Here is a 23843-nt window from a genome sequence, read left to right as displayed (position 1 = left end):
TAATATGCTGTATATTTGTGAATTTGTGACGGAATCTGCTGACGGAAGCGCAACACAGCTAGAGCTGTTCGGTAAGGAAACCAGTTAAATTGGAAACCAGTTGCTGTAACGACCTCAGACAGGGAGGAGGACTCAAACGCTTAACTCGAAGGGAATTTATTAAACAAAAAACGCTCTCAAGGAGGATGATAAAGGGGAACCAAAAACGCTCACTTGGAGGACAGAATGAAACAAGGCTTCTCGGGCTGCATGACTGTGACGCTGACAAGACAAAACGAACTGACACAAGACAAGGGAGACAAGGACTATTTGAACATGAGGTAAGGGGACACAGGTGGAACCAATCAGGGGCGGGGTTGACAATCACAGCGGAGGGAAGGCACACAAAGGGAGGAAGTCAGGATCTGAAACAAGAGGGAAAAGGTGAGTACAAAATAAAACAGGAAGTGCATGACAGGACGGGACATGAGTGACTTGACTAAATTAAAACATAAAGGACCAACACATGACACAAGACAAGACATTAACAAATTTGACGAGACATAACAGTTGCGACATATCACCGGGGCCGGGGCCAGTGAAAAAATTCCCGGTGGATTTCAAGGCCTCACTCCGCCGCTGGTTATAGCCGACTACTTTTGTTTTGACACGGCAGCGGTATCTGCAAGTACGTGTCACGTGACGGTCCGTTGATGCAAGGATAATTGTCTCTTCGGCTATTTTCACTTCACAATGAAACTAAACTTCAAAACTTCAAGAAAAACATACTGAGGACATGACCTCGGGGGAGGGGGGGGGGGGTTCCTGATACTATTGGCCTCCGAGCAGCAGTCCACAAACCAATGGGTGACGTCAAGGATGTTACGTCCATTTCTTATATACAGTCTATGGTTCAGACAAGTTTACCAATGACACAATCTTCACAGAAAGGAAATGTACCAAATACTGGAAGTGACACGTAAGTAATAAAGTGAGCGGCCAATTCGTGTTGTTTTTATGCCCAAATTGGGATTTATACAACAACGCACTGCGATGACTTGCGGAGCACACATGCTCAGTTCAAGAGGAGAAAGGAAGAAGAAGAAGATTTATTTATGTAGCCCTTTTTTGCAGACATGAGTCACAAAGTGCTTTACAGGAAAGAAACAGAAGATGTAGTGACCAACACAGTCACTTGTTAAAGATATACAAAGATAAACAAAGACATAATGAATAATACAATACAATAAGAAACACAAGAAGTCTATAAGATGCAGACGATGCATGGAATTACCCAAACGCCTGTCTAAATGCCGGCTGTCATAGAGAGGGAGGAGATATAGTTTAAATTTGGTTTATCACATGAATTGTGACTGAAAGGGTGTAAAGACTGAAAAGAGAGAGAAGATACAACTGTTGAATTTTCATGTCCATTTTTCTCGTCTTTGCACCTTCTTGAATAATGCTGAAGAGTTTTGCACCTTTTTTTTCTCAAATTCTAAAGAAAACACTATCTGTGAAGATTTAACATTATTAGCACTCATCCTCGTCAGTGTTCACCGTGCTAACTGATCCTCTCCGCTGTGTTGCAGTGACAGCTACATTGTGCGCGTCAAAGCGGTGGTGATGACCAGAGACGACTCGAGCGGCGGCTGGTTGGCGCAGGACGGCTGCCTGAGCAGAGTGGGCGTCTGCAGACTGCTGCCCAACGAGCTGCTGGGGAGAAACACGTTCCTCATCCACGGAGAACGGCTCAAAGACAGACAGGTCAGTCCTGACACGCATGATGAGGCTTCACAGAGCAGAATAACACCGAACTCTGAGCAGGTTCTAAGTACATTTACTCAAGTAGTGTATTAGTAAGGTAAGATACTTATGTACTTTACTTGAGTATTTCCATGTGATATTACTTGATTATACTTCCACTCCACTTCATTACAGAGGTAAATATTGTACTTTCTACTCCACTAATCAAACTCATAATACTGCATACTACATCGCTCATAATACTCTTTCAAATATTTTTATTAGAGCACATTGTAGCATTGTTATATTAACCACATCATACACACAAGAATAATGTATATCCAAATAGAAATATGTGCAATTAGGACATACTGTCCTCTTTTTGTTTTTAGAACACATAACAATGGTAAATGAAGAACAGATACACATGTATTACAGAATACAGAAAAATAAACAAACAAAAACAAAACCTAAATAAATCCCTCCCTCCCTCCCACCCTACCCAGCCTTACCCTTCCGTCTAAATACTACTTTATTATAGTTAGGGGGAAACATTAATTTCCACTACCAGGTGTGAGATAGTGAATGAGAGGTGACCAAATGTTTTCAAAGTGTGGAAGTTTATCCATAAGAGTATATTTTATTCTCTCAAAATGGAGAGTGTTAGTAAGATCACTAAGCCACATCTTTGTGGTGGGTGTTTCTTTCTTTTTCCAATGCATGAGAAGTAGCTTCTTTGCGATGATGAGACTATAGGAGAGGAAACATTGTTGGTAGTTATTTAACCTTTTAGAATCGTCTGAAATTCCCAAAATAATAGTATGTGGATTAGGCTCCAACTGTATGTTAAGTATTTTAGAGACTAAACTGAAGATATTAAACCAAAAGATCTTAACCTTGGGACACAGGGCGAAGCTGTGAAGCAACGTGTCTTCTGCAACAAGGCATCTGTCACAAATAGGGGACGTCTCAGGATATATTCTATGTAACCTCTCCTTAGAATAGTGAAGACGATGTAGAATCTTAAAGTGAATTAGGCAGTGCCTGGCATTATTAGAACAACGATGAGTATGTTCCAAACTCATTTCCCATAGAGGGTCCGGGATCTCAGTGCCCATTTCTTCCTCCCATTTTGTTTTTATTAAAGTGGAGTTCACTGGATTGATAGACTGCAAAGTGTCATATATATAAGATATCGATTTTTCTGGGCAAGACATGGGCCGGAGGCATCTATCAAGAGAAGAGCCTGAGAAAGTCTCAAAATTATGCAAATATTTTCTTACATAGTCCCTAATTTGCAAGTATCTAAAGAAACTACTACTCGGTATATTATATTTACTCTGTAGTTGTGTAAAGGATGCAAAAATGCCTCTAATGTACAGCTCACCTATTGTATGGATGCCTCTGTTCTTCCAGAGATTAAAAGTATTATCCAGAGTGGATGGAGGAAACGTAGGGTTCCCAGTGATAGGTAAAGCATAAGATATGGGTTTCAACTTAAAGTGTGATTTGATCTGTTTCCAAATACGTACTGTACTGTGGATCATCACATTGCTATTGTACAGAGACTTCTCAATAGTGTAAGGTGCCAGAAGGATGGCCCCTATAGAGTTAGGTTGGCATGTCTCTTGTTCTAATTCAAGCCAGTTGGGTGGGGTAGCTGTGTTATCCAGCCAGTATGCCATAATCTTGATTTGTGAGGCCCAATAATATGATAAAAAATTCGGGAGTGCCAAGCCACCTTCTATTTTAGCTTTACAAAGGTGTTTCTTGCCAATTCTATGGGTTTTGTATTCCCATAAGAAAGGGAGCACAATCGAGTCTATCTTTTTAAAGAAAGATTTGGGGAGAAACACTGGAATGTTCTGAAATAAATATAGTAATTGGGGCAAGAAAATCATTTTGATAGCATTCACTCTGCCAAGTAATGAAATTGGCAAGGTCTTCCAGAACTGTATATTTGACTGTAATTTAGACAACAGTGGTGGGAAATTCTCCTTAAATAAATGAGAGTGGCACTTTGTGATCTGAATTCCTAAATACGTGAATTTTTCTGAAGATACACTAAAAGGGAGGTTCTGTAACCAGGCAATATTCTGTACGTGCACGGGCATTAGCTCGCTTTTATTCCAATTTATCCTGTAACCAGAGAAGGTCCCAAATGAATTTATTTTATCGAGTATCCGTGAAATCGTGACTTGGGGCTGAGAGATAAATAATAAAACATCATCGGCATATAATGAAATTTTGTTTATAGATTTTTGTGTATTATAACCATGAATTAAAGGGTCTGAGCGGATACTCTCGGCAAGGGGTTCGATTGCTAAAGCAAAAATTAAGGGGGAAAGGGGGCACCCTTGTCTCGTTCCTCGATGCAGTCTAAAACGGGGGGACAATATTTGATTAGTCAGTATCTGTGCACAGGGGTTGTTATAAAGAAGCTTTACCATTGAAATAAATTTTTCTCCAAAATTAAATCTCTTTAAAATTTCAAATAGATAAGGCCACTCGACTTGGTCGAATGCCTTCTCAGCATCGAGTGATAGGATGGCTAGCTCTTCTTTTGGTCTATCAGTAGCATACATGATATTAAATAAACGTCTAAGATTGAAAAAAGAATTTCTACCTGGTATAAAACCAGTTTGGTCAGGATGTACTAATTTATCTAGAAAGGGGCTCAATCTATTAGCCAAAATTTTTGAAAATAATTTCCCATCTAGGTTTAACAGAGAAATAGGGCGAAAAGAGCCAACCTCTTCAGGGTCCTTACCCTTTTTATGTATCACTGTAATAACCGCTTCTGTTAAAGTAGGAGGTAGGACACCAACCGTGTGGGCTTGGGTGAACACCCTATGTAGATATGGGCAGAGGGTGTCATTAAATTTTTTATACAGCTCACCTGGAAGGCCATCAGGGCCTGGAGCTTTATTGCTTTTAAGTGAAGTGATAGCCTTTCTAACTTCTTCAACAGAAATTTCAGAGTTCAGCTGAGCTGCCTCATTTTCATCTAGTTGGGAAAGATTGCACCTATTTAAGAAATCTTGCATAGCTGTATAGTCTGTATCGTTTTTGGAAGTGTACAGATTTTTATAAAATTGGAGAAATCGATCATTAATGTCCTTGGGTTTAATCAGAATCTCACCCTTATCAGATTTAATTTTATGTATTGTGCGATCATTTTCCTGTTTTCTGAGTTGCCGGGCTAAGAGTCTATGTGGCTTGTCATTAAACTCAAAATATTTTTGTTTTGTATATAAAAATGCCTTGCTAATCTTTGCCGAGAGTATCTTGTTATATTCATATTTTAAGGCTGATATCTTTTTATGCAAGTCACTGGAAGGAGTTTTGGCATTTTCTTTATCCAGAAGGTTAATTTGGTTGTCTAATTCAAGTAGTCTAGCTTTGTTCATTTTCCTTCTAGATGCTTCAAATGAAATGATAGAGCCTCTAATAAATGCTTTGAATGCCTCCCATAGAACACAAGGGGTGGTCTCTGAATTATCATTAGTATCAAAATAGAGGGATATCTGAGCTTTTAAATAATCACAGAACTCTTTTTCGGTTAGTAAAAGAGGGTTTAGCCTCCAGTTCGTCTGTGGCTTCACCATATTTTGAATATTCAGAGTACACGTAAGGGGACTGTGATCTGAGATCAAAATATTGTGGTATTTCGTATCTACAGCATATGGCGTTAGTTTTGCATCTATGAGAAAATAATCTATCCTGCTGTAAGAGTTATGTGTTGCAGAGTAGAATGAATAATCCCTACCAGTCGGATTGGCTATTCTCCAAATGTCAGACAGATTAGTATTGTTGATAAATGTATTAAGAAAGACACTTGAATTACTCTTATCTGCTCTGCGAGTGGAAGACCTGTCCAAATACGGATCTAACACGCAATTGAAGTCCCCTGCAATAATCAAATTAGTTTGGGACAAATCTGGTATAAGAGACATCGCCCTCTGAAAGAATGATGGATTGTCTATATTCGGAGCGTATATGTTCATTAAGGTGAGAGGAGTAGAATATATTTCCCCAGTTACAATCAGAAACCGACCTTCCTTATCAGATATTGTATCCTTGTGAATGAAGGGAAGTCCACGCACATTCCAGCTAGCTAAGGTTAGACCCTTCCTTCCTTCTCTTGTATTCAGATCATCTTGTATTGGCATATCAGAAAAAAAGTAGAGTAAATAACAGTTCCAATTAGTTCATCTTTAAATTGTGATTTTATAGTAGTAAGACGGCTAAATCCCATCCCTCCCTTCCCCTTCCTATAAGCTCTTCTAAACCCCCTGGAACAAACTGAGTAAACAAAGAACAAGAACATTTCTAGCCAATACTAAACAAGCGTATGGCACGAAAGTACTTCGGGAAGTATTCAAAAAATGATAATAATGAGAGAAAAAAAAAAAAAAAGAATAAAGTCTAACCAAAAACTATTACTTCCCTGAGCTGTTACTGTTAACCTTTGTTAACTTTAGTAACTACTGCTTCTCAAAAAACGATAGCTCGTCAGATTCATTTGAATAAAACAAAAACATTTACACTGTCAGGTATAAAACGATTCTAGTGTAGCCTAACGTACAGTCTCACCATATTTTGATGGATTGAACCAGTATGTATAACTGCTGGAGCGATCACTCGTTCAGATTCCACACACATTGCCAGCCAGTAGTGTGTGTTACCTTTTGGTGAATAGACAAGCGAGAGGAGAGCGAGAGGGAGAGAGAGAGAGGGGGAGAGAGAGAGGGGGAGAAAGAGAGAGACTCACGCAACTGTCACAGACAGTCCATTTCCTCACGTTGCTCTCCATGGTGCTGTATGCAGCTCGCTATCCACCCAGCTGGGCCACTTGTTGTGTCTATTCCTCTGTTATTGTCTAATGTGGCTGACCAAAGTGTTTCTCGGCGTAATCTTGAGCTTCCCTCGGGTCGGTAAACGACATTTTCACTCCTCCGTGCGTCACCATCAGCCTGGCAGGATAAATCAGTCCGTACCTGACGTCCGATCTTCCTCGTAGCAATTCTCTGACTTTAGTGAACGCAGCTCTCTGTTTGACCACAGAAGGAGGGAAGTCTGGAAATATGTGTATTTTCCGCCCCTGGTATTCCAGCTTATTCTTTTCCATGGCCCTACGTAGTATTTCCTCACGGACGTGGTAGTAGTGAAGTCTTAAGATGAAGGGTCGCGGGGGGTCCTCTGGTTTCGGTTTCTGGCGGTTTATCCTGTGTGCCCGATCTATCAGTGGTTGCTCCGGCAGAGACAGCGCTTCGGTTAGGAGTTGTGAGATGAACTCTCTGGGCCGTGGCCCTTCTTTTCCCTCCGGTATTCCTATAATCCTGATATTGTTCCGTCTGGAGCGCGCCTCGAGGTCCTCACATTTTTCATCCAGGTGTTTAACTTTAGTTGTCAGATGATCCACTGTAGTTTGCAGTGTGGAGAGGATGTCAGAGTGGGTTGAAGCGCTTTCTTCTAGCTCTTTTAGAGCGGTCTCGTGCACTGCTGATATGCCTCTCAGCTCAGAAATAGATTTCTGGACGTTTTCATTAAGTGATGAGATCTCGCCCCTGATGGTAGCAGAAACTTCTGTGATGCGGTTTTCTATGGTGGCACAAACCTCTGATCTGATCCGGTTCACATCTGCGCTTAAAGCAGCGATGGCCGCGAGCACCGTCTTGTTAGAGGGTTCATCCATAGTACTGTCGTCGGTTTCCGGGGCCTCCGAGTAAGGTGTGCTCGGGGCTTCTGGGCCTGTCTCAGGTGACTCGCTCTTCTTGGCCTTCGTTCTAACCATTACGAAAAACGAGCAGAATATTTTGTTCCGGTGATTACCTAAACGTTTATATACTTCACGAAGTGGGTAACATTCAGTAGATTTGCGTTTTTGCTCAGTTTTGAACGGATTTTTGACGAGCTACCTGGAGGTGCGTCTTAGTCTTCCATTGCTCGCTCCTCCCCCCCATCGCTCATAATACTGCAGGACTTTTACTGTAATACTGCATACTACATCACTCATAATACTGCAGTACTTTTACTGTAATACTGCATACTACACCGCTCATAATACTGCAGTACTTTTACTGTAGTAGAATTTTTCATACAGGACTTTAACTTGTATCCGTTGTCACTTCTGTACAAATAAATAAACGACTGCAGCTGTTCATCTAAAAATAAAATGCTTTTATAGATATATATATATTTCTGAGAATGATTAAGTAGCAATGTGAACTACAAGCATTAGTGTCATGTGAAAACATGTAGAGATAAATTCTTTTTTGCAATTTTTCTTTTCTTTTGCTTTTCTTTCTTTGCATACATTTGATTCTGTTTGGCAGAAACTTATCTTGTTCACTTTGTAGAAAACCACTTAGAGCTTAAAGTTCAATTTATAGTACAATATTTGCAGATGCAGATACTTTCCTCAGATATAAAGCTGTTGTGTTGTTGTCTCCGGGTTTTTTGCAGGTGATTCTGGAGTGCTTCTTAAAGAAGGATCTGGTCTACACGAAGGCCACGCCGACGTTCCACCACTGGAAGGTGGACAACAGAAAGTGCGGTCTGACCTTCCAGAGTCCAGCTGACGCTCGAGCCTTCGACCGCGGGGTGAGGAAGGCCCTGGAGGACCTGACAGAAGGTACGGTCAGGTCACTCTCACTGCAGCCGGGGCTTATGGGTAGAAAAACTCACCTGTCCGCTAGGGCTGGGCAATTAATCGAAAAATAATCGAATCCGACATTTAGAAACTCTAATCGACTTAATCTTGCTCATGTCAATTAATGGTGGTGTTCACTGTTGCCATGACAGCAAAGGTTGCATATCTTTAAGGGATTTGAAAACTTGTCTCCAGTGATCATTTTAACCCAAACCATGATCTTTATATAGTTCTAATCAAGTAAACTAGACATTAACCACAGCGTCACACCTTAAAACATCATTATTTTCCCTCCCTAAAGATCCTCATGTGTAAAATACAAAACAAAAGAAACTGAAAATACATAATTGTTCATCAAGGGAGGAGATAATCGTTCATTAATCGTAATTGAGGTTAAAAGTTCAATTAATCGATGATTTTTGCTATAATCGCCCAGCCCTACTGTCTGCTCATTAATCCCCTAGAATCTTATAGTCCTGGTGGTTAAGAGAGATCACTTTATTTATGGTGGTGCAGTAGTTAGCACTGTCGCCTAACAGCAGAGGGTTCTGGGTTCGAACCTGCTGGCCAACTGGGGCCATTTTGTTTGGAGTTTGTATGTTCTCCTGGGTTCTCTACGGGTTCTCCGGGTTTCCCCAGCTACCAAAAACATGTAAGTTACGTCAATAGGTCACTCTAAATTGACCGTAGGTGTGAATGTGAGCATGAATGGTTGTCTGTCTACTATATGTCAGCCTTGTGATGGACTGACGACTTGTCCAGGGACCCACCCAATGACAGCTGGAATTGGCTCAAACCCCCCCAATGACAGCTGGGATTGGCTCCCCCCCCACCCCCCTTTAGAGAGGGTAAGCAGTTTGGAAAATTAATGAATGAGCTTCATTTAAAGCTGATCTATGATAATAATATCTGATCTGCCAGTGTGTGTAATGTGTTTGTGTGTCGTAGTGATGAACCTACAGAGAGTTATCATCTGCAGCTTCACTGTTCTGGTTCACTCTCAGCTCTCTCATAGCGAGGCTCATAAAAGCCGCTGTACTCTACATGTTCAGCACCAAGCAGCAAACAGACACAGTTAGCTGTAGACTAACTGGATGTGTTTGGAGATAAACTGAGTCTGAAGTTGAGTCTCTTCTCTTCTTCTCTGGTCTCTCCAGGGTCAACAACGTCCTCGTCGACGCTGCAGAACGAGGCGGAGCTCGGCGATGATGACGTGTTCACGGTGAGAAGCTTATCCTCAGTTTTTCATCTGATTGTCTGTGTGCAGAAAATGAAATGATCTTGATGATTGTCGTCCTGTTTCTGCTGTACTTCTGTGTCCTGCTGTCTCTGCTGTACAGCTTCATTATTCAGTCAAGAAACTTTCCGTCCCTTTTTATTTTGTTCTTTTTGGCGACTTATCAAACCTCTTTAACCAAATTTTTTTTTTTTACAGCTTTTCCATCTCCAAGCTTCATTTTTTAATTTTTCAATGTGATGTATCAGAATTGTGTAAAATATTCCTGAATAAAGTTTGTATGCTTTTTATATCTTTCCAAACTTTCTGAACTCTAAGGTGAGTATTTTAGTCTCAACAGTAAGAGCAGGGAGCGGCTGGTTTCTGTGATTTTGGCTCAGACTCAGACAGGAGATGCTGCTTTTGTTGTGGTGATAAGTTGCTTTAATACTGTGTGTGTGTGTGTGTGTGTGTGTGTGTGTGTGTGTGTGTGTGTGTGTGTGTGTGTGTGTGTGTGTGTGTGTGTTTTGGGGCTGTCAGACAGGAAGTATGAAGGATGGGAGGGTTAGGTATCCTGTGGTGTTTTAGACCAGACACACGTCATTTTCCTGTTTGTGCTCACCATCTTTCCGTGTTTGCATGTTTACTGTATGTCTGCACAGGACGTGTGCGGAGATATCCTGTCTGCACACGTCCAGAAACATGTGGGTTAATTAACTGTTAGGTGTGAATGTGTTTGTCAGTCCTGTGTCAGACCGCCAAGACTGGAACTGTAGATCTGAGAAGATATAAATGAATCCAGCGGCTCTCGATATTTGTTTCAGTTTCAGGCATCGTCACCAATCCTGTTAGAGTGAAGATATTTCTGCTGTTAGTGTGATTAGAAATGTTTGTGTTAATTATGTTGGACAGATGATTTTTCTGGCCATTTTTCTATATTTTTCTTCTCATGTTTGGATCCAAAACAAACAATGAACTGATTACAAGTATTGTGTGTGTATCCAAAGCTCATTGTTTAGCTCTTTGGATGCAACTTTATTGTAGCTTTATAATAGCAATAAAAGAAAACCACAAGAACAGGCACACTATTAACCTCCTGTGACTCATATGGAGACATTAAATTTTGGGTTCCCTGGACCTTATACTTCATTCTGCTTAACTTTGATCTGTTGTCCTCATTTGTACACATTCTTTTGTGCCACCTAGTGGTGAAAAAGCAAAAACACAATACAGTTTAATCTGTGAAAACCAGATGGCAGCATCTTGGCCAAGTAAATCAACAGTTGATCCCCAGATAAAAGTAGACCAGGTGCAAAACCCTCATCAAATGTTATGGCTGAAACTTGTTTATTTATGCTTAATAAGGTTTGTAGTTTTATACAAATTTGACTGATTTTAGCAACAAGCTACGGCGCTGCTTATCAGGAAGTACTCGAATAAATAGTTTTGTACACTGGTCAATTAAAATTGTGTTATACAGTAAAATAAACCCCCATATGAGGACTTTTATTTCCAAAAACTACTTCCTGTTCCTGGTCCTGTTAATCCGAAATATCTAGGAGAAATTAAAAAATGCATACCAAACAAAAGCTCGGGTCTCAGGAGGTTAAAATAAACTTCAGGTGGTTGCTGTATGTAACTGCATAAATAAGACTAGTTATCAGCTGAAAGAGCAAGTCTGTAAAAGCTTGATCACTCTTTGACCTTAACCTGGACTCTGGAGCGAGTAGGCCTAACCCAGCAGTTCTAGGAGGCCTTCTAAGAGGTTAAGAGTTCACTGATGCACTTTGATGCCATGTAAAGTCACAAATAGGATTTTAAAATAGATTCTGAGCTGGGACTTTATAATAGTCCAGGCATGAGGACATTAATGCATGAGATGATTTTCCCTGGGTTGTTGAAAGATAATATTTAATATCGTGCAAATATTCCAGAGTTGGTCGAAATATGATTGTTCCAGTTTCGTGTGTTGTCCAAAGCTTTGCTCAGTGTTCAAGATAACCCCCCCAGGTTTATAGCACTGCCCTTAATATTTGGGTTAAGGCGATTAAGCAGTGGATGATGATAAGAACCTGACATCCAGTCTCAAACATCATCTAAGCAGCTCTGTCATGTATAACGGTGTATCGTCTGCATAACAGTGAAATGAGATGTGATGGTAATGAAGGATATGACCTAATGGGAGCATATAGAGAGAAAATGATTGGTTCAAGACTTGATTTTTGAGGGATGCCATATGTTATATATATCTTTTGCTTCACTCTCAGCACTCTGCAGTTTTTAGTGTGTAATGTGTTTGATGAATCTGCAGAGATTATCAGTGTTTCTGCAGCTCCCGTCTGCTTTATGGAGCTTTATAGTGAGTTTAAACTCATTGTTTAACTATCCGGCTGCAACTTTACTGTTTCTGTTTACTCTCAGCGCTCTAATAGCGTCGTTTTCACTGTTTGTCAAATATTAAATTCATAGTAAAATAAACCCACACCTATTAAAAACACGTCAATGAGCAACACCGCACTGGGTCACATGTTCCTTCGTCCCTACAGACTCTGGTTTGCTGTAACTTGTTTAGAAAACGGCTCTAAAGAGCAATAAATAGCAATAAGATAGTAACCCACCACTGCACTTGTGCATAATTGCAGTTTTATGTAGAGAGCTTTGTTAACTTGTGGTGCTACATATCACAACCTCTTGACTTTATTCTGAAGTATTTTGAGAAATTAATAATGTTCTTTCATCTGTTTCTCTTTGATGTGTTTTTAATAGTTTTTGGACAACAATGGATGAATAAGATACATCAGGCTTTGATACACGCACAGTACTTGTTAGTAGATCAGTTCATTGTTGGTTTGTCTCTAAAATATGAGATTTATTGGCAATAAGAGAAAATGTGATGCAGGTTTTGTGGAAACAGGAAGATCTATGTGTATAATGCATGACTGAATAAAAACATACGTTATTATTAAGGCTAATTAAATAGACATTTCTAAAAACCGTCCAATTTCAAATGTGTGACAGGCAGGGTTGGGAAGGTTACTGTACTTTGGAAATATAACACATTACACGTTACACATTACTAGTTACTCTATTTAAAATGTAATAAGTAATGTAACTATTTCAATGACTTCATCAAAGTAATGTAACTTATCACAGTTGATGACTTTTCTAGTTTTCTAACCAATGTTTTCAGCTGTTATGGTAAATGTTCCCATTAAGCACCAAAATCTAAGTCCAGCTGTGTTTCATGGATACTGACATGATTTATAAGGGAGCTCATTTCTTATAAAGCAACATTTATCTCTCATTTGAAAATGTATTCATTAGTTCATGTAGATTTTGGAATATAAAATAAAGATATTTGATGAATAAAGTGGGTTTAATTGGTACTGTGACTCCATTTAAGCCCACGTTATGATTTATTTACTAAATATAAAACAAAATATTGATTTGAAAGGATTAAAAACAGCAATATATGTATTCAGTAACATGTTAAATATTAAAAAATGAGGAAAAAACCCTCCTGAGTAAAATCTTAAAGGTCTGACTTCAGATGTAAACCTCCTTTGTAATCATCAACATTTTCATCAGTAACTGTAACTGATTACACTTACATCTATATTGTAATTAAATTATGTAATGCTGTTGTAACATTGATGACGGGGCACGATGCCTTTGTTTCTATCCTAATTGGCTTGGACCCCAGACTCGTTAGTTTGCATGTGTTCGGGTCCAGCTGACGACTCTTTCCTGTCTCTCTCTGTTCCATAAAACAGAAACATTAAAATAATCTTATGTCGCCTTCACTTCCATCGTACGTCTGCTGGGAGGAGCAGGTCCCGCTCTCTGCTTCCCCTTTCAGTCGCCTTATTCGTCTTTCCACTGGTTCCAAAGAACAAGGGTGTATAGTTTCCGCAGGATGTCCAGCGCTGGAATAGAGAGTCGGAGCTGTCAGTAATCCGTCACCAGGCTGCCTGTTTACATAGCTGGCCTCATTTAGAGGGAAGCCGAGGCTGCTGAGAGGGGAACGTGGCTGAACCGCTCCGGCTGCACATCGTTCGCCTCCATCCTGAAGGCTCCCTGAGGATGAGGAGGAGGTGGATGGATGGGTCTTTTCAGGAAAAAGTCTTGGAAGGAGCTGGTCTCTGAGGCGCTGAGTACAATGAGCATGTAGATCAACATTCGTCAGGAGTAAATAAAACCCACCCTGTCGTGATGCAATGCTTCCTCTCTTCTGGACGTCTGGAGGGTCTGAACGGTTTCAGGCTCCACAGGGAAACAGCAGGAGGGGAAATGATGTACAGCAGTTATATAACTATGGAGATTTGAACCTTTAAAATATAGTAAAATCCCCAAGTCTGACCTGAAATCGGACTGTCGCACTGATCAAGTCGATGTACAGTACTGTGCAAAAGTTCAACGTATCCTTCGAAAAATAATTGCTTGAATAGTTTTTATGTGTCAACTATCTTGATTTAAATACAGTTTGTCTTTAAAACAGCAGCAGTTCTCCTCAGTACACCTGCACTCAGTGTTTCAGGTACTCTGCAGGTCGGTTATTGTTTGGAGAAGTCACCACAGTTCTTCTTCTTCTTCTTCTGTGGATTTTTGGGCATCTCAGCTGCTTCTGTCTCTTCATGTAATCCCAGACTGACTCTATAGTCCTGTTTCCATTAAGGAAGTTCCTGGTTAAATTTAGGAGGCAGGAACATTACAGGAACGTCCTCTCAGCTGCTGTGTCTCCATAGCAGAGTAGGACCTTGATAGGACCCACCGGACTCTGGAGGCCACGTAGTCATGCTGCAACAGTTTCGATCGTCACGTAAATGTTGTGGGACAGTTTTGAGTTCCTTCCGGGGAGGTTAAATGTTGGTAAATGACCAATAGAATGGCTGATTCCAAATATCTGCACTTCACCACATTTGCAGACTTGTGGACGTTGCGAGCACATTACCGGGAAGTCCATGAGTGCAGAGCGTACTTTGTAGACTTCACCAGACTTTGCTCAGAAAATGACCCATAATCCTGCAGCAATAGGCTATAAAGTGACATAGAATAGTGATGTTAAATAAGATAATAATACTTATTAGTATTATCATCGTCATCAAGTCATATCAAGTTTGTTGTCGGTGCCACTTGTCTTTTTTTCAAGAGGACAGTAAAAGTACCCAAGTTCCTCTCTGAAGAACTTTGCTGTTTCTTACCCACAAAGTAGATTTAATTAAGGTGACGTTAACTTACAACTAGCGTTACAGTATCATCAGGTAGGACTTTCAGCTGAGTCGTGGCTTTTACTGAGAATGCCAGCAAGGTCCGCACATCAAATCACCTGCAGGGTTTTTATAAAGAAAATTGACTTTTGGTGGTTTTAATGCACCAAAAGAAACCAAGGAAACATTTTTAAAAACGGTTTACAAAAGGTTTTGTAAATGTTTTATGAATATGTATGAAAATGGTTAGGAAATATGGTGAGAAGTAAAACAACAGTCAGATTCCCAAATGAACATTAAAATAGATTTTGCTGTTATAATTCCTCCTGTTCATACCTTCCTAATGCACTTTCATTGTAAATCAATTTAAAGGTTTATCTGAAGCTAAAATGAGGCTTTAGATGTCCAAATGAGTCAAATTAAGTAGATATCTTAGTAAAGTTAATCAACATTCACTCTTCTTTACTGTTTCCAGAAAAACACAAAGAGGACATTTCGTACTAAAAAGACTTAAACTTTGGAAGATATCAACATGATTCAACTAAATTCAGTTAGCTGGAGCTTCAGATAAAGTTTTTAATACACTTTTGCATAAAATGAGGCCTGTGGGTTTTGTCCCCCATCATTTAAAGTTGAATGACGTTAAAAATATAGATTGTAATGCTGGTTTTACGTTAGAGTAGCAGCCAGAAATGCAGCTTCAGCAAAATCTGTTCACAACAAAAAAAACAAGCAACACCCAGCACATATCAGAGACACACGGAGTCTGTAGAGTTCAGTTTTCTGGTGTTCGTCTTGTGTGATCTGAGTGAGCTCACAAAGCTCGAACCTCCACATGAAAGCAGCGGCGTGTCAACCCCGAGGATGACGTAACCCGGCGCGCTGCGCTCGCAGGGCCGCAGGCCGCGAGGCCGGGCTGGGATTCATTTAGCAAAGACCCAATAAAAACACAAAGGCTTCACAGACGTCTGCGCCACGCCGCTCTGCTTCTTGAGCTCTTTCATTTTTTCCCTCGTTCTCGGCTAATTGCACACAGAAGTCTGGAGGAGGGTCAGTGAAGTGAAGTGAAGCTCAGGTGGAACCGAGAACCTCTGATAGAACATGTTCTCCTCCTGTTGGTTTACCGTCACTAAACATCACAGTAAACCTTTCATTTCAGTCCAAAACTACATTTAAAGCTCAGTTTTAAATGTATTGCAAAGCCTTGAAATTAAACTATGTTAATCTTACTTTTAAGTTTTAACTAAATTTGATATCAGTTTAAATCATTTTTAAGGGGGATTTGTGGATATCATCTGATATCTAAGCAGATAAACTGAATCTTAAAGCATTACATTTTTATTAATGGTAAAGTTTGTTAGATAGAATAAAGCAACAACTTTAAGACACAGTCATATTGTCTGATGTCATGATTTTACAAAAGTAAGACTACGATTACCTTTGAAATGGAGGTTAAAAAAACCAAAAAACCAAATCAGTTGTGGGGAGAAAGGACAGCTGATCTGTAGCACTTTGTTTTGGTTTGTTAGCAGCTGTTTGACAGTTTTAAAATAATTGTTTAATGCTTTTTAATTGCACGACATGGATGATGATGACAGGAAAACGAGGAGAGGGAGACCAAGTTGGGCACAGTTGCCCAGTTAAAACTTAAACTCAGAGCTTCTGTCTTCTGCTCCACTCTCTGCATCCAGCCACTCCTGCAGAGACTAAGGAGAGCTTAATTAGTCAACTCTCCTCAGCTGAGATAATCAACTCACCTGGTGCTTCTGACCCTTAAACCACGCTCACCTCCACAAGCACTTAAAATATACAACTGTCTTCCTCCGTATAACTTTGGCTTTAATCAAAGAAAAGCACAAAACTCACCGGGACCTTTACAGCTTCTACTAATCAAGGCTTTCCTCATGATACCTGAAACACTCACACGAAATAAAAACTCAACTAAAACACTTATATATACACACACAACACACGTATACACTTGTTAAACTCACTAAAACTAAACTGAAATTAAAAAAGCAAACTGAAAAACTAAATAAAAATAAAAACTAAAGGAACAACCTGAAAACATAATGCCTCTATCCACGCCTATCACTGTATTTTATTTCGTGAGCCTGATAAGTGGGGCCTTAAATCAGTGAAGTTAAGGTTTTTATTTATACAGATGTTTATAATGGTAACTTACTGCTATAATTCCTCTGTTTTTATTTCAGTCCTCCGCTCCTCTTTCATCTCTCTTTCTGTCTCTTTGGTCACAGCAGGACTTTTATCACCTGTCTGATTGAGTCCAGATTAACCAGATTCTCTTCTTCTTTTCTCTCTTCCTGCAGACCGCCACCGATAGCTCCTCCAACTCGTCCCAGAAGAGAGAGCCGGCGATGCACACGCTGGCCCCGCTCAACTTCTGCGAGCCCCGCCGGCACCACTGCATTCTGGGACATTTCTACGAGCAGCACCGGCCCTCGGATCACTACTTCCTGGATCAGGTGAGTAAAGAAGCTCTGAAGGATCGGTCAACTATGTTCCGTCATATTTATGGGGATTAAAATCATGTTTCCCTTAATTCAGTTTGTACATCTAATGAAAGAAAGAAAGAAAGAAAGAAAGAAAGAAAGAAAGAAAAGAGAGAAAGATAAAGGAAGGAAGGAAAGAAAGAAAGAAAGAAAGAAAGAAAGAAAGAAAGAAAGAAAGAAAGAAAAAGAAGAAAAGAATGAAAAAGAAGGAGGAAAGAAAGAAAAAAGGAAAGATAAAGGAAGAAAAGAATGAAAAAGGAGGAAAGAAAGAAGTAAACACAACAGAATGATATATATTAAATATTTTATCCACCTAGAAAGAAAGAAAGATAATAGAGGAAGAAGAGAAAGACAGAAAATTAAGTAGGAGGAGAAAGAAAGAAGGAAAGACAGAAAGATAAAGGTGGAAGAGGAAAAAGAATGAAAGAAGAAAGAAATAATGAATTCATTCCCCCCTCCTTCCTTCCCTGCTTCCTAACTCCTTTCCTTCCTTCCTTCTTCCCTCCTTCCTCCCTCCCTTCCTTACTTCCCTCTTTCTTTCCTTCCTTCCCCCCTTCTTCCTTCCCCCCTCCTTCCTTTCCTTCCTCCCTCATTCCCTCCTTCCTCCCTCCTTTCCTTCCTTCTTCCTCCCTTCCATCCTTCCTTCCCTGACTCGAGGACAACAGGAGGGTTAAATTTGACCAAACCACATGGACACAAAACAACCTCATTTATCTGTATATAAAATAAATATTAAACCATGGTTTCATTCAGCTTTTATTAAGACCTCTCTCTCCCTCTTCTTCTCTGCAGGTGCACATGTTCCCTCATCACGTCAGCTTCCAGGTGGAGGAGGAAGAGATCGTACGCATCAACCCTCGCGAGCGCACCTGGCTCACCGGCTACGAGGACTATCGCCATGCCAACACCACCCGAGATAAACTCACCCAGCAGGACAACCCCGACGCCTACGTCCACTTCAACAAGAGCGAGCCGCCCAAACAGGACTACACCTACCCGTACCCGCTGAGCTGCGAGGTGCAGCGAGCCTGCGACGGCAAACCCGGCTGCGGCCACAGAGCGGTGGTGACGGTGCAGCCGCGAGCTCTGCAGCCCAAAGGGAAGCGGCGGAAGGACGACGGCGAGCGCTCCCGCTGCGTGTACTGTCAGGACATGTTCAACCATGACGACAACGGGCGAGGTCGCTGCCAGGAAGCGCCCGACCCCATTCAGACCTGCATCCGGCGGGTCAGCTTCATGTGGTGCGCGGACAGCCTTCTGTATCACTGCATGTCGGACACGGAGGGGGATTACTCGGACCCGTGCTCCTGCGACACCAGCGACGAGCGCTTCTGCCTGCGCTGGACGGCGTTGGTGGGTCTGTCGCTGCTGGCGCCGTGCATGTGCTGCTACGGGCCGCTCAGAGCGTGCTACCGCTGCGGAGTCGCCTGCCACTGCTGCGGCGGGAAACACAAAGCGGTGGGCTGAGGCGTCGCAGGCCACGCCCCCTCCTCGCAGGCCCCGCCCCCTCCTCGCACAGACAGCTGAGACTCATGGGAGGAGGCGGGAAACGGACGGTCGCTGTGATTTTTATGTTGTTGTTGTCGTTCGTCTCGTCTCTCCAGATTCCAGACGGAGGAGATTTGTCTCAGATGGATAAAAAAAATTCCCTGTTGGATTTTTTTTTTTTGTCTTTTGTGTCATTGGGGACCAAACGGCTTCCAAATCTCACAAAGACCGAACAAAGAATATTCATTTCTATATATAATTCTATATATAAATAAATATATATAAACAGGTACTTTATATTTTTACACTCATGTGTTTTAAAGGCTTGAATTTGTCTTTTATTTTCGGCGTTGTGTGAGGTCAGTACGTCGTGTTTTCAGAGGGAACCGCAGCTCGCTGACACGCTGCCGAACAGGAAACATGAACTACAGATTTCAGTGCACATTATTATTAATTCAGAAGAAGAATTTAAAGTTAAACCCTTTATAGCACACTCATTGAAATACTTAGAAATTCTACATTTCAACCCTAGAGAGTTATTGGGGGATATTACATGACAAGTCAATGAAGTTACCATATATGGTTCCTTATTGGTCTATAGGGTAAAATATTGTCCAAAAAGTCTATATATAAAAAATCCACATGGTTCTACAACCTCACACAGAGGTATGAAGAGGCTATTTTGAATGTTTATGGAAGTTACCAAACATAGTTATTCGTCTGATAAAGGGTTAAAGATTCAACATTTTTTGGAAATACGCATATTGACTGTCCTTCTAATTCTCATAAAGACTGCTCTCATGTCTGTGCTAAGTAGAGCTTTAATGATTAGTTGATTAATCAATCAATCGCCATCTTCTGAATGATAATCAATTAAGCGCTTTGAGTCAAGTCAGCTGACTAAAATCTCAAATGTGAATATTTTCTGGTTCCTTTAGTTCTCGATGACAGTAAACTGAATATCTTTGTGGACAAAAATAGGACATTTAAGGAACATTGATTTACATTTTATGGATCAAACAACTGAACAATTAATTAAAGTGCACATTATTATTAATTCAGAAGAAGAATTTAAAGTTAAACCTTTATAAGGCACTCATTGAAATACTTGGAACCAAAAGTTACCAAAAAGTCTAAATGAAAAAACTCCACATGACTCTACAACCTGACAGAGAGGCATGAGGAGGCTATTTTGGATGTTTATGGAAGTTACCAAACATAGTAATTCGCCTCTATGACAGTCAATTTAATATCTTTGAGTTGTGGTCATTTGGACATTTTAGGGGTGAATCTTTGGTTTATAGAAACAATGATTGACATTTCTCACAATTTTCTGACATCTTATGGATCAAACAATCAATTAATTAAGAAAGTAATTGACAGATTCATCAGTAATGACAATAATCATTAATTGCAGCCGCAGTGCTAAAAGTGTAAAAGGGTGAAACGAGTCTTTACCAACATCTCTACATCATCTGTTTATGTATACATTTATAAAAAAGATGCAGTTTGTTAATTAGTGAGTTTAGAGATGTTAGTATTAGTTAATGATTATTTACATTATTGATCAATGTGACGATTATTTTCTGATTAGTTGGTCTATAAAATATCAGTAAAAGGTAAAAAACGTCCTCAAATGTCTCGTTTTGTCCACAACCCAACAATATTCAGTTTACCATCACAGAGAAATAAAGAAACCAGAAAATATGCACATTTTAGAAGCTGGAAACAGAAAAGTTTGGCATTTCTTTACTAAAAAGAAACCTCAAAATAGTTGGTGATTAATTTTCTGTCGACCTATTAATCGGTTAACTGACTAATCGTTGCAGCTCTGGTTGGTTTGTGTATGTTTTACTCCAAACGGAGCGATCCCAGCTGTCCTGAGTTCATCACACAGACATGACAGCGATGGATCGTCATCTCAACTCTCAACTTGTTTTATTTATTATAAGTCCTCTGATCTCACGGTTCGTCCTGTTATTTAAGGGGAATGTTTCGCTCCGTGTCGGCAGCTCCGGTTCCCCGATGATGTTCAGCAGAAGCTCTTAACTGGTCTGAGAGCTGCTCTGCTTCACCTCCCAGTAAACTGAACAGATAAACCAGTTTGGCTGACCAGCAAGATGACAATCCCCATGTAATTTGTTCAAATGTCCCTCAACATGTTGGATTTAAGTCAAAGTATATTAAGTTTTTGTCAACCATGATGAACAAATAAACTTTATTTTTGACAGTAATCTTGCTGTTTGCACAGCTGTACCTCATTGAATAATCCCTCCTGTGATGCATACTGGTCATACTGGTCTGTCTTTAATGGTTTGTGGTTTGGAGGTTTGATTGTTTTGTTTGTTTGTTTTAATTAAGAAGAACAAAAACCCAGGAACACAAAGCTATGACAGGAAGGATGCTGCTGGAGATGCTTAATGTGTGCACAAGAATGTGGCGGCTGGGTATCAGAAATGATCCTTTAATTGGTTTAATATTGAAATCAAGACAAGGAACATGATTGGAAAGCTTCAGGATATTGGAGTCGTACAGTTAAAACTCACATTTTCGTCAAATGTCTTTTATGATTCATATTTTGGCCTCTAACTTTTATAAATGTGAATCTGTCATCAAACAGCAAACGGTTGATACCCAGCCCGAGTCTGGAGGGAAACCAGCTGATCCCATGAAATGTTTCTGAGCACAAAGTCTTAAAATGCAGAAAATGTTCAAAACTGAGAGAAATGAATTTTTTTTAAAAAGCAGGAACCAGAATGATGAAAAAACCTGAAACTTAAACCTCAACTTATTTAGTTGTTGAATGGTTTTATATTCAACTCACAAAAGAAAAGAAAAAAGGAGATCTTATTTTATAATTATGACTGAGTATCTGGTAATTATAACATCTGTATTTCGTCATTATGAGATCATGGAAACATCAGTCAAAAAGCTGCACTGTGACTTTACATCACACTGTTTCATTGAATGAAGTTGCTATGGAAACGTCTCGGTTTGGTTTTATTGACTAAAACTACACATGAAACAAACTTCACTTAAAACATAAAAAAACAGATTCAGTCCAAAACGAACTAAATAAAGCAAACTATAAACAGCATTTAGTAGATTCAGTTTTACTTTTTTATACAAATTGTACATTTTTATACCAAATTGTTTTATTCCTCTTTCCATTTCATTACATTAAAAGTTTTTACACCACAAAACTGTAACAGATTCCAAAGATCTCACATCTGGTCAGCTTATACATTTTTTGCCTCCACACACTGTAAAGATTTAGATCTAAAGGTGGTGTTAGTGTTGTCTAACACACTGAAACACGTTGGGTCCAGGTGTGCCACGTATAATCACACGTCATTTATTGTATGAAAGAGTTCATAATCTTTACATTTCCAGCTCTATGTTTACATTCTGTGTCTCTACTGGAATATCTCTGCATGATTTCCAGTTAAAAACTCCTTATTTATCTTCTACTGGTCCTTGATGCAGCCGCTTAGTTCAGCCTCTGTCTATTAACAGGCCGTTTTAGCTCCTGTCTCTTTAAGGCCCCCCCCCCCTCCTCCTGATGAGCCTACTCTGTTCTGATTGGTCGGCTTCACAAAGCAGAGCAGATTGACGTCCTACTTTTGACTTGCAGGCAGCTTTTCTACATACGTTCAGTTTTGGAACTTTGACCATTTTTATTATACATAGACTGTATATATAATGGACGTAACATCCGTGACGTCACCCATTGGTTTGTGGACTGCTGCTCGGAGGCCAATAGTCTTGAAAATTTCAGGTGCATGCTGGGAAATATAAAAACATGGATTCTACTTATATGGGCATCAGGAGGAGCATGAGGCACCCTCCTGAACCTGTGAACCAATCAACCTGTCAATCACCACGTAGCCACGCCCTAATGCATACCCTGCTTTATCGTCACATATAAAATCAGGGAGGCCAAAATGTCCCAAATGAACATCTTACTGCATTGAAGAAGGCTTTAAACTAGCGATTGAGACCATAAACACATTTTGAAAACGTTTACTGAGGTTAGAAATCAAGTGAGAAGTTGGTGAATTCTCCATTGACTTGTATAGAGACGGAAGTCCTTTTGACACCAAAACGGTCGCCCCCTGGTGGCCTTTTGATAGAATGCAGTTTTAAGTTACTTCCGCATTGGCCTCATTTCAGAGGACCGGAACTCCCCGACTGTTATTATACAACTCTATAACAGTATATACCGTATAAACCGGTGTATAATGCTGGAAAAAACACTTTTCTATTAAACACTGGTTTATTTGAATGCACCAGTAGCTCTTTATTTATAAACACACGTTTATACCCCAAAACTTTCTCAATTTACTTTTATTTACTTTAATTAAAACAAACATATTACACCTGAAACAGTGTGTGAGGTTAATGGTTAATGGTCCGGTAATGATTGGACTTTTACGGTAAATAACAATAAAAAAAAGCAGAATACTTCCCCTTTAATAACGAGATATTCAATTTGAATCTTGTTCTTATGTTTTCTTAGTCATAATTATGAGAGAAAGGTCTCCACTTCCTGCTCTGAATAAATATAAATATGTACAATCTTATGTATTTTCAGTGCCAACAACATGGATTCTGCATTTTAAGACTCTTTGCCGTCTTCGCCTGTCTTCACTGTGTCTTCATTAAGAAAAGCGAGGTGCTAATTTAACCTGAAACGCCACTTTAGTTGTGATTCTCCCAAAGCTACTGAACACTATTGAATAAACAGACAGGAAGCTTGAACTCAGTCTTTAAAACATTTTTGGAAAGTGTGACAGCTAAATAATTTATTGTCCTTTTTTTGAGCAGGTGGGAAAGTGTTTCTACGGTGCTTTTGGTGTTTCTGTTCTTCGTCACTGAGGGGAAACGTGCGTGTTTGTAAGTCTTCAAACAGTCAGACCTGTGATCAAGCAGCTGCCACAGTTGCTGTCTGATGCAGTCAATACATTTATCAAACCAGACCATCAGTTTCATTGCTGTATTTCTCACATTTAGTTGTCTGGTGATCGTAAAAGCAGCTC

General features: G+C 40.0%; 1 protein-coding gene across 1 annotated transcript in view; it reads left to right on the top strand.

Annotated features, from left to right (window-relative positions):
• The window catches only part of LOC133999949 (sprouty-related, EVH1 domain-containing protein 2-like), a 32219-nt gene extending 13266 nt beyond the window's left edge, over window positions 1–18953 (top strand). The window contains exons 2-6 of the mRNA XM_062439301.1: window positions 1572–1746; window positions 8194–8362; window positions 9538–9602; window positions 17134–17289; window positions 18109–18953. Coding sequence (XP_062295285.1) covers window positions 1572–1746; window positions 8194–8362; window positions 9538–9602; window positions 17134–17289; window positions 18109–18783 — 1240 coding nt within the window. The 3' untranslated portion in view covers window positions 18784–18953. The remainder of the gene's footprint in view (window positions 1–1571; window positions 1747–8193; window positions 8363–9537; window positions 9603–17133; window positions 17290–18108) is intronic.
• Window positions 18954–23843: the final 4890 nt, after the last annotated feature.

Source organism: Scomber scombrus, chromosome 2, assembly GCF_963691925.1.
Source record: "Scomber scombrus chromosome 2, fScoSco1.1, whole genome shotgun sequence".
NCBI classification, from domain to species: Eukaryota; Metazoa; Chordata; class Actinopteri; order Scombriformes; family Scombridae; genus Scomber; species Scomber scombrus.
Note: the sequence above shows the minus strand (reverse complement) of the source record. Positions and strands in the feature narration are given on the sequence as shown.